Source organism: Microcaecilia unicolor, chromosome 3 (assembly GCF_901765095.1).
Source record: "Microcaecilia unicolor chromosome 3, aMicUni1.1, whole genome shotgun sequence".
NCBI classification, from domain to species: domain Eukaryota; kingdom Metazoa; phylum Chordata; class Amphibia; order Gymnophiona; family Siphonopidae; genus Microcaecilia; species Microcaecilia unicolor.
The window spans coordinates 173093046-173105181 of NC_044033.1; the positions used below are offsets into that span (position 1 = coordinate 173093046).

Sequence of the window (12136 nt, forward strand, 5' to 3'; positions counted from 1 at the left end):
TGAATCTTAACTAGGAACTTGACCTCATAAAGATCATCCAGATGTTGAGGCAGATTGACCCCCAGATAGCGAATATATTGCAGTGCCCAGCGAAAGGGGAAGTGAGACTCTAACGAGGTCACATGGTCAAGGAGATTTATATTCAAAGCCTCCGACTTGCCCATATTGATCTTGAAGCCTGAAACCTGGCCATACTCTTGCAAATTGGAGGACACTGCCAGGAAAGAGATATTCGGCTCCACTAGTGTTAAAAGTATATCGTCAGCAAAGAGGAGAACCTGGGACTCGACCTCCCCATGCCGCAGACCCCTAATATCTGGATGTGCACGGATTCAGGTAGCCAGTGGTTCGATAACTAGTGCAAAAAGAAGGGGAGACAGGGCACAGCCCTGTTGCATGTCCCGAAACAAGGAAAATGGAAAAGAATACTGGTTGTTAACCCAAACAGAGGTGCAGGGAGTCGTATAGATGATGTGAAGCCAGTGGGAAAATCAACCAGTGATGCCAACTCTATCCAGAACAGCAAATAAGAATGGCCAATGTACCCGCCTTTTTAGCGTCAAGTGATAATAGGCACATAGGGGTCCCATTGGCTTGAGCACTGTGTAAAAGGTGGAGAGCTCTACATATATTGTTGAAGGTTTGGTGCCCTTGAATGAAACCAGCCTGGTCCCCGTGGAACAAGAATGGGAGGTAAGGCTGAAAATGAGAGGTTAAAATCTTGGTAAAGATTTTATAATCAACCCCCAAAAGAGATATAGGCCGATAAGAACTACATAATTGAGGATCTTTATCGGGTTTGGGCAAGACCGTTATAGAGCTAAGTTCCACGTCTGTGGGAGTGGTTGGCTTTCATCGAAGGCGTTAAAACACCTCCAGGAACAACAGGGTCAAAAGTCTACCAAAGATTATAAAATGTATTAGTAAATCTGTCGGGGCCTGGAGCCTTACTGGGGGTGGGGGGCAGTGCACGAATCGCTTGATAAATCTCATCTAGTTCTAAGGACTGAGAAAGCATTTGTTGGGCTCTCTCTTATAACCTGGGTACAGTAATGTGATCTAAATGGATAGAAATAGAATTTCCTTAAGGTTGAATATCTGGAATATAGAGCGTTTCATAGAACTGCCGAAACAGAGATTGCAACTTGTCAGGATCAGAATGCATCTCGCTGTTATCATCTCTAAGGCTAGTGGCATGTGCTCGACCAACCTGTTTGAGTTTGTGGGCCAAAAGTCTATTAGCCTTGTTGTCAAATTCAAAGTGCAGCTGACGAACCGCTGAAGTTGTTCAGAGATATCAGCCAGCTGCAACTCGTGTATCTCCTGCCGAAGTTTGTGCTTCATCTAATAGTTGAGGTTGAAGGGCCCGTTGGTGAAGTTGGCTCTCCACCCCTTCTAAACGCTTGTGAAATAGTTCCTCTGCAAGGAATCGTTCCTTTCGCACATAGGCCCTCAGCACAATGAAGTTCCCGCGCATAACATCTTTGAGGACTTCCTCAGGAGTGAGGAAAGTAAAACAAAAAGGCAGACCTTGTAAAAGTATGTAGTCTTTGTTAATGAATTAAAAGCTCCCAGAGGTTCAACATAAAATGCCCAACATGGCCATGTTTCGCCAGAATGACCAGCTGCATCAGGGGCAGTAAGTGACTACAAATACAAAATTAAAAACATTCAGTATTTTATCATAAAAATGAAATGAATTCAAATACAGAATTTTAAAAAATTCACTGTTGTGTCTTAAAAGTGAATCGAAAGCATAATCAAACAAAAAGGAGGAACTCCGAGAATAGTCGTCAGCATATAATTCCATATAAAAGCTGAATAACCAAACTGAGAGGCTTACCCAGCTGATGTTACACTTCAATATCAGCCTGCCTGGTGCAGCTATTAAAACGTAGCCAACACTAAAAATATAAAGATAAAAAAAGTCCACCAATATTTAAAAAAGCTATTATAAGATCAAAGAAATCTTAAAATTGGGTGTTAACCATTAAAAACGACATGCTCTGGGATCATTGTGTATTCAGTGTAAACAAGCATGATGTGACATCCTAGCTTATATGCATGCTGATGTCATGCATACATAAGATATTTAAAACCAAATGATATAAAAAAAACATATAAAACAAGGAGTATGTGGTCCAAAACCAGAGGAAATCATGAGCAATGATAAAACAAATGTAAGACATTTTTAGTTGCTTTTATGGTTGACATCCCATTTTAAGATTTCTTTTATATTATTACAGCTTTTTTAATGTTGTTGGACTTTTAAAAATCTTTATATTTTTAGTGTTTGCTACGTTTTAACAGCTGCACCAACCAGGCTGATATTGAAGTGTAACATCAGCTGGGTAAGCTCAGTTTGTTTAACTTTTGATATTAGTTTGGTTATTCAGATCTTTAGTTTAGTTTTTATATGGAATTATATGTTGAAGACTTATCCTGGGAGTTCCTCCTTTTTGTTTGATTGAGCTTTCTAGGCACTTTTAAGACACAATACTCAGGGACCCTTTTACAGAGCAGCGGTAAAACATGGGCTTACTGCTCGGTCTTCCGTGACTAACACAGACCCGATGCGGCTGCCAGTGGTAGTCCTGCCCCAAGCGTGTGCCATTTCCAGGGGAAAAAGAAAACCTCTGGAAATAGCTTGCGCGGCGGTGACCCGGCGGTAATTGGGCATCACCTGGTTAGTGCGGGAGCCCTTATCGCCACCTCAGTGGGTAGCAGTAAGGGCTCCCTGTTGCATAGACATACGGTAAGAGTTCTCTTACCGCTTGGCCATGTGAGCCTGAGATGTTTTTACCCACTGCGTTAAAAAGGGCCATGGTGCAAGGGAAAAACAGCCCCCAATGCTAGCATAGGGCCTTTTTTGGCCCTTTTTCCCACAGCTTGGTAAAAGGACCCCTGAACGTTTTTTAAATTTTGTATTTGCAATCACTTACTGCCCCTGATGTAGCCGGTCATTCTGGTGAAACATGGCCATGTCGGGTATTTTGTGTTGAACCTCTGGGAGATTTTAATTCATTAATAAAGACTGTATTCTTTTACAAGGTCTGCCTTTTTGTTTTACCTGATCTTATGAACTCCAATGCTCTAATTTTTTCTAATGTAAGTACATTACTGAAGAGCTTATATAATTTTTATTTGAAGTATATTATTTTGACTCTAGTATAGTGATTATGCTCAGTTGAATATGATGCTGCTGATAGACTGGCAGTCTCTCAAATTATTATGTACAAAAACAAATATTTTGTGATTAGTGAATGCATTTGAGATTTTGTAAATGTTATCAGCTGCAAGGTTTTTTGTGTGTATCATAGGAATATAGGCAACAACTGTGAAGACTTAGCAAGATACTTAAAATTGCAGATTCCTTATGAGGCTTAATAGATTCAACATCACACTCGGTTCTATCTACAACAGATTTGCCAGTCAGACAGGACTAATTGAGATGGATCAAAAAAAACCCAACGTATTTCACCTGTTTCAACAATACATTTGCAAGGAAACGGTAACAGGAAATAGCTTCAGTATAGGCAGGATGTGGCAGAGTTAAGAGTTCCAGGGTTGGCTGGTGATCAGTTTGTCTAGAACACAGTAATCCATTACAAGTAAAAGTCGAATGGTAAGTTGTGATCAAGGTGGACTGTGAGCTATGTTCAGCTGTTGGCTCCAGATTATGATTTTATCCAGTGAAGGTCTGCTGCACAAAGTTGTATGATTTGAAATGCAGAGCCCGATATCCCTTGATCTAGACCAATATCTTTTATGCAGTATCAGAAAAAAATGTCATGGACTGCTAAGGATGTAAAAAAAATGGAAGCGGTGCAAAGAAAAGCTACGAGAATGGTATGGGATTTGTGTTGCAAGACGTATGAGGAGAGACTTTCGGACCTGAACATGTATACCCTGGAGGAAAGGAGAAACGGGTGATATGATACAGACGTTCAAATATTTGAAAGGGATAATCCGCAAATGAACCTTTTCCGGAGATGGGAGGGCGGTAGAACGAGAGGACATGATATGAGAGTGAAGGGGGGTAGACTCAAGAAAAATGTCAGGAAGTATTTTTTCACGGAGAGAGTGGTAGATACTTGGAATGCCCTCCCGCGGGAGGTGGTGGAGATGAAAACGGTAGCGGAATTCAAGCATGCGTGGGATAAACATAAAGGAATCCTGTGCAGAAGGAATGGATCCTCAGAAGCTTAGCCGAGATTGGGAGGCGGGGCTGGTGTTTGTGTGGTGGGGCTAGTTCTGGGCAAGACTTCTACAGTCTGTGTCCTGAAAATGGCAGATACAAATCAAGGTAAGGTATACACAAGAAGTATCACATATGAGTTTATCTTGTTGGGCAGACTAGATGGACCGTGCAGGTCTTTTTCTGCCGTCATCTACTATGTTACTATAACAGAAAACTTGTGCATGTGAGAGTTGATGTCTGTTACTGATGTGGCTAGGTTAATTGTATATGTCCTTCCAATCTCTTCTGATCTTTGAGGAGTTCCAGTAGAATCCGTGCTGGGCAGACTGAAAACAGACACTATCTCTCTTACAGCAGTCTGTGATTTTTTTTTCTTAAGAAAAGTGATTAATCTCTGTACCTTGTTCAAGTATGCAAGGTTTGGGCATTCCAGATTCAGATGAGTTAGTGTTTTTTGTTTTTTTTAAATAGTAAAGCCCAGTCCATTTGTATGGTATTTGTATCTTCTGCAGGGACAAGGAAGATAGGACTAGTTTAGAGCAGGTAGATTAAGAAGACAGTAAGGGGCTGGAGACCCAAACCCTTCTTGAATTTTATTTGACTGACATTGTTCAGATTAGGAGATTGTTGAGTCAGTTTGTGAAAGGGAATGGTATGGTGGATTCATACCCTGCTTGGCTGTTCAAAGATCTGTCTGATATGAGTATTGTATTTTTTTTATGTAAATAGTTTGTGCCTCTCTAGAAAAGGGGGTTATGCTTGTGGTTTTGAAGCAAGCTTTGATAAAACCAGTGCTTAAGGCGATTTACTGGTGGATAATTCATTTAGTTATTGGTTTATTTCTAATGTACTAGTATTGTCTAAGCAGTCTTGTCCGACCTTTTTCTATTGGGGGGGCACATTTTATATATTGTATTTTGCTGTTTGTTTTGTCAAATAGTATCAGAATATGACAGTGCATCGTCCCTTTCCCAGTTTTCATCCAGTCTTGCTCATCTAACCCCCCCTAGCCTTTTGATCATCTAAAATGAGAACACCACTGATAGATGAATCCAATTAGAGCTAAACTCAAGTTCCTAGAATATGTAAAACAGCATATACAATCTGCCTGCTAACTATACACGGGAACCCTAGTAGCGCTTTAGAAATGTTAAGTAGTAGTAGTAATCTCCGCGTCCTGTTACCAATTAGCTACTGCAGAAAGACATTGCTGTAATGGACCAATATCTGGTTGTGACAGGTGGAGTAATAAAGGAGAATGTCATCTGTATAAATTAGCACCCTGATTCCTGTGTCCCAATTTACAATGGCTAGCAGGCTAGGAAAAATGTTGAACAGTAAAGGAGATAGTTTAAACCCCTGAGGCACACCACTGGCAATAGAATATTGTGATGAAGAGGAGGTGTTGGTTTAGAACATTATCACAGAGACCAATATCAAAAAGATGAGCTAGTAGCCAAGAATAATCAATGAGATCAAAAGCCAGAGAAATGAGAAGAATCATTTGATTCTTATCCAAAAGAGAATGAAGATCACTCAGACTAGTTACAATCAGTGGCGTAGCCAGACCTGACATTTTGGGTGGGCCCAGAGCTGATATGGGTGGGCACTATGTTTGAGTCCTGGGCACTATTAAAATTTATTGTTGGTGAATTTCTGGGTGGGGATGGGCTCTTCATTGCCTAGGGCAAAAGAGATATATTTAATGATTAAACATGCAGTGGACTTTGATCCTGGGGAACTGGGTTCGATTCCCACTACAGCTCCTTGTGACTCTGGGCAAGTCACTTAACCTCCATTGCCCCCAGGTACAAATAAGCACCTGTATATACTATGTAAACCGCTTTGAATGTAGTTGCAAAAACCACAGAAAGGTGGTATATCACGTCCCATTTCCCCTTTCCCTTTCTTTTTTGCCCTAGGCCGGTGATGGCGAACCTATGGCACGCGTGCCAGAGAGGGCACGTAGAGCCCTCTCCCTTGGCACGCGCGCCAGTCGCTGGTCCACTCCGCCCACTCTCCCTCCCTTCCTTCGACCGAGTACCAGGCCTCCCTCCCACCAAGCACCACGCCGCTTGCCCTCGCTCCCTCCCTCTTCCAAACAAGCATTAGCCCACCCGTCCTCCCTCCCTCCCTCCCAGCACCACCCCCCCCTCCTCCTCCTCTGCAATTGAAAAAACGTATCTTTAAGGCATCGTCGGCAGCGGCAACGAAAAGCGTAGTCTTCACTCGGTGCGCTTCCCTTCTGTCTCGCTCTCAAGCTCTGGTCCCGCCCTCATGTTATTTTTTTCTCCTATACTAGTATAATATTTTCAATGATGTCTGTTTATATGCGCCATGGCTGGTGTAAGGGGGTGTGGCTATCATAGGGGTGGAGTCATATGTGGTGACCATGCCCATAATGAGTACCGGCACTTCGCGATGAGTAATTAGATTTTGGGTTGCTGTTTGGGCACTCGGTCTCTGAAAGGATCGCCATCACTGCCCTAGGCAGTGAAGAGTCCACCCCCCATGCAAAAGCCCATCACCAGAGCCATAATTTTGATTACAAGAGTAATCATAATGCTGGCTGGTTGGTGCCTGGTGGTGGGCTTCTGGGTGGGGGTGGGCTCTTCACTGCCTAGGGCAAAAAAAGGTACATTTAATCATTAAATATACCTTTTTTGCCCTGTAGGCAGTGAAGTGCTTATCCCACTCAGAAGCCTACCACCACCAGCCAGCAGTTTGAGTACAATTACATGACACGTTAAAAATTAAAAATATATGTTACCTGCTGGGCAGCTGCTACTTGCAGTTGCACGTGGTGCAGAGCGCCCTGGCTCCTGTACCTGTGTTGTGGATCTATTTTTGTATATCTGGTTAATTGTGGGTGTATGTTGTAACATACTATGAACATTATGATTTGGTGGGAATAAAAATGTGTGTTTAAAAAAAATTATGTAAATAGTTATATAACCTTGGGGAAAGCCACCTCATTTCTGAATGAACAATAAAGAATGGATCTACTTAGTGTTGTAGCCAGGAATTTTTAACAGGGAGTACACCTCCCATGCTCCACCTCCCTCCCAGTACCTTAAAATTATCCCAGTTTTTGCCTGGGCAGCAGCAGCGGCACTCATAGGTTGCCTGCGGCCTGCACGGGGACTTTCTCTCTGAACCATCCAGCCCTTCACAAAACAGGAAGTTGTGTCAGAAGGGACCGGACAGTTTAGAGAGAAAGTCCCTATGGAGGCTGCTGCCGCTGCTCGGGCAAAGACTAGAGTAGAGATGATTTTAAGGCATGGGCGGGGCGCCGGGTCTAACAGGCTGTGTACATAACATAAGCACCTTGATTAAATACACCACTGGATCTACTTCTTGTGATTTATGCCAAGTTGAACTTGGGAGCTGGACTTGTAAGTGCATTTTAATATTGTTAAAATTCAAAGATAGTTGTAGAGCCACTTACTCTAAAGTGGATAAATTGATAACATATATCTGGCATCTGAATAGCAGGAAAGCCTCCTAAGTTGGGGAAGCACAATTGCTCCCAAAGTTTGAGTGCAGTGGCTTTTATAACCTGAGGTCATACAAAGGCTCAGCAGTATCAAGGATCTGAGCGCTTGTTCCCCGAGTTACAGTATATTTTAGTAGCGCAGTGCTACAGACCACCACTTCATTACTTTTCCTTTTATTTATTTTTTTTCTCCACTATGTAAAATAACTATTTCCTGTCATTTCCCCAGTTTTGCTGGTGGCTCGCAGCTGTTGACCTTGTTGCTTGGTTTTTCTGATAGAGGAAATTGCAGAAGAAGCACATATGGTTCCTGAAGAGGAGAGTGTAGCCAAGAATCTCGAAGATGATGAGACAGACTTCTGGGATAAGGTTCTTCAGCCAGAGGCCCAAGATGAACAGACATCTGACACAGAAGCCTGGGTAAGCCATGCCTTTTAATTGTATATGTTTGAATTCTGTATTAAACCCATTGGTTTGCAGGGGATATTTTAAGACTACAATGGAAGCTGCACAGTTAAAACCAGATCCCGTGAAATACTAATCCTCTGGGCAACAGTGACAAACATGCTCCCAGTCCCAGAGGTTCCCACTGAGCCACCAGTGGGTCCTTGATCAAAGACTAAATAAAAGCACTCAGCCTGTTGTGTTGTACCTCTTAGGCCGCTGACTTGGGCTTGTGGTGTGGTGGTGACACCAGAGAACTTAAGTTATCACCAGTCCCATTTTGATTGAGTCAGTGGCACAGGCACTGGTAAGAATCAGATTATTTTTTTTTATTTGAATTTACATTTATTTATATTACTAATACTATTTTGGTTTGATATTGACTATCAGTAGTAACTATGTTTTAGAGAACACCACTTAAAATTAATTGAATGACTTTCTCTGCAATGTTCAGCTGTTTTTATTTCAAATTCATTGTTGTGGTAATTATTTTAGAGGATAATATTTTGTTAAGTTCCTGAAGGTGATTTCTCCATTGGTTAATATGATTTTAGAGTTATTACTTTTTTTTTTTAATTTTCAATGGGCATACATAGAGAATAAAAAAAAAAAATCTTGTCAAAAGGGGGAGGTTCTAGATGGGTTAGGGCAAAGCAAGACTTCTGGTGGGGGGGCCTCACCAAATTGGTCTGCACAGGGCCCCACAGTTGCTAAGACCAGCCCTGCTTAGAAGTTTCTCTCTCTCTATCTCTCTCCCCCCCCCCCCCCCAACCAAGCTGGAGCATGTGCTGGAATTCTGATACTGAGCCTTTGTTTGCGACTATCTAGGAGTTTCCTCCTAGGTAGTCGCAAACAAAGGCTCAGTATCATGCTAATTTAATAAAGCACCCTCCCACTATTCTTAGTTTGGCTATTGCAACAGTTTTCATGTGTAACAAATGAGCACAAAACACCATGCTCCCTCCCTCACCCCCACATCACAATCCAAGAGAGCAGAAGACCTAATCTGGACAATGAACAGGGTCATATTTCATTTGCTGGCACCCATGGCAAAAGAGGGAAGTAGTCTATTCCTGAAGTCACCTGATAAGGGGGTCCTCTCTATATTCCCTTTCCCCCAGATATTCCCTTATTCCATGGTGCCCTCTTACTTCCACTGCTGTACTTTACATTGGTCCGCATCAGCTAGCAATGCTTCTGGAAGTAAGTCTCCAGTGTAGGGGCTTCAGAACTCGGGGACTGACAGGCCTTGAAAAGCCACACCCTTTCTTTTGACCTGGACTTCAGTTACCATAAAAACCTGGGCAAGGGGTAGAACATCATGGGGGTCTGTCAGCCTGTAAGTACCGGATGCCCTGTGCTGAAGAATTTTACAGAAGAGTTGATGTTGGCTGCTGTAAGGCAGTGAAAGGTATAGCAGTGTCAGGCCTGAGTCAAAGCATGGCAACAGCATTTTGGCCTAGAAGTGAACCAGAAAGCTTCTGTACAGTGGTGCATGGTATTGCCCTTTAGTTACCAGGCCGGTCCATTCTGGAGCATATTTTATTGGGCTGCCTTTGAACTTGTATACTCTTTCTGTATGGTTGTTACATAAGTGTTCTCTTAACATTTCTGCCCCTCGCACACCACTTTCAGGTTCTTTATCTCTTCTCTAAGTCTCTTTAGGCTTTCTAAGACTACCCATCGTCTTAGTCTCCTAACGTCATTGATTTTTGAAGTGATGATTCCCATTACTGTCCAAGTACTTCAGGTATACTTGCCTTGTAATTCCACCCCTCCCCACCTTGGGTTTGTTTTTACCATGCCAGACCTCCTAATACCTTGAATCCAATACAGCCTTCTACTTCCAAGCTCCCTCTGGCCTTTCTTTTTCTCTTGCTTCAGGCCTTCTCTCTCCTCCCTTAAAACCCTTCTACTTTCAGACTTGGTCACTGTCTCTTTTCCTTGGGTATCTCTTGTTCCTCCATTCAAGTATTTGAGCCTCTTCTTCTTACCCCTAAAAAAGTTGCTGCTGCTTCCAGACACATTCAGGCCACCTCTGGTCTACCAAATTTCTAACACTGTTTTGAGAACCATAGTGCTACTGAACAGTACTATTTTTAGGCTGCATTCTTACCTGTGTCCTTGCTGTATAGGAGGAAGATCATGTTGTGAAGGCAGCTGCTCAGCAAACTGATGGTAAGAGGACTATTTCTTATAACTTATCATCCTAATATTAATTTGATGTTGGAAGTCTTACTATATGGAAAGAGAATCTGTGGAAAGCATTTCTGGAATTCAGTAGAAAGGAGGACAAAAGATCACTAAATGTATTTATTGACTTAATATACATAATAGCATATTTTCAAAGCACTTTGGGAGGCTAAGTTCCATAGGTTTCTATGGAACTTTGGGAGGCTAAGTGCTTTGAAAATGAGCCTGATAGTAACATAGTAGATGACGGCAAAAAAAGACGTGCATGGTCCATCCAATCTGCCCAACAAGATAAACTCATATGTGTATACCTTACCTTGATTTGTACCTGCCTTTTTCAGGGCCCAGCAGTATTTCCCGTCTCCCATCACTGGCTCCGGCACAGACCGTATAAGTCTGCCCTCCACTATCCTCGCCTCCCAACCACTAACCTCTCTTCTCCCACCTGCTCCGCCACCCAATTTTGGCTAATATTAATATTCTAATTTTCGTAAAACATTGTAGTGGGTTACGATGGAAAACAAATACTGAATACTGTCATAAGTAATAAAATACATTACAAACATAACCACCTAAGTCTTATAAAAAAAATCATAAAATCCAGATAGCTAAAATGGTTATATTACTGCCCAAAGCTATTTGCTTAATACACAGAGAAGCATATTTTCAAAGCACTTAGACTTAGAAAGTTACGTAGGGGCTCATTTTCAAAGCACTTAGGTTACTATGGAACTTCATTTGTCTAAGTTCTTTGAAAATGAACCTCACAGTGTGTGATCCTTAATGTGTTCAATTTGATAAGGAAACCATATTTTCTATCATGTCTCCTCTGGTGTTGTCTTCTGAAATGTGCTTACAGTTATTGGCAGCTGTTAGAGAAGCTGCACATGCCCAACTTAGATGTGTGTTTAGGTCTTGTTTAGGTAGTGATGTCTCCACATTATCTTGTCTGAATACTGAAAACATCCTTGACTGACTTTTGCTGTGAGATAAAGAAGCTGAACCCATTCAGTTGCACAGAAGTACTATCTTAGTGTACCTGCATATGTCTGTCAGTATTTTAGAAATGAGCAGTAATAGGTTTTTAGATCAAATGTAGAATTTTAATTCGTTTTTCAGGTTTACGAAGTAAACTTCATTTCAAGGTCATACGAAATCCTGATGACCTGGTCAACTTCATAAAAGAGCTTAAAAAAAGTGCAGAAAAGGTAGGATTGATCAAAAAATAGATTTTTTCTTTCAATATGTGATAGTGATCGGAAAAACTGTTCTGTAAAAGTAGTTCTTGTTGGCTTCCTAAGAATAGTCATTAACTCTTAACTGTTTTCTCCCTGTTTTTGTTTTCCTCTTACAATCAACATGTTGCTAGAGCTCGTGGACTGTCTCTTATCTTGGAGAGGTATGAGTTTGTACAAAATGCAATGCAGTCTGATACCCAAGTTGCAAGGATACCCTTGGTTATGGGAACTCCAAGTCTGTTGGGTCAAAGTCAAAAAATAGCCGAGATACCTTACAGTGAGATTGAGTTCTGTGGAGTTAATGCTAGAGCATCTGTCTGCAGTCCTACTTTGTGTATTTGTGGTTCAGCATCTTTTGGCAGGAACTTAACAATGAGCCTGCAGGACCACATGGTTAGGATGAAATTGTTCGGAGGGTAACGTACAAGAACTTGTTGTTTCTTTGTCTACTAACAGAGGTGGTGGGTGGCATTGATGAACAAGGTTTTTCAAGAGGCAAAATGCAACATTGATGTGTTCCATTGGTTTGAAGGGAGCCTTCTTAAATTGTTTGAGTACCAGTGT

At 41.8% G+C, this 12136-nt stretch overlaps 1 protein-coding gene across 2 annotated transcripts in view; it reads left to right on the forward strand.

Annotated features, from left to right (window-relative positions):
* OS9 (OS9 endoplasmic reticulum lectin) overlaps positions 1-12136 on the forward strand; it is a 191457-nt gene that overhangs the window by 115930 nt on the left and 63391 nt on the right. For both annotated transcript variants that reach the window (XM_030196589.1, XM_030196590.1), the window contains exons 8-10: positions 7978-8117; positions 10277-10319; positions 11454-11542. In XM_030196589.1, the coding sequence (XP_030052449.1) occupies positions 7978-8117; positions 10277-10319; positions 11454-11542 (272 nt within the window). The remainder of the gene's footprint in view (positions 1-7977; positions 8118-10276; positions 10320-11453; positions 11543-12136) is intronic.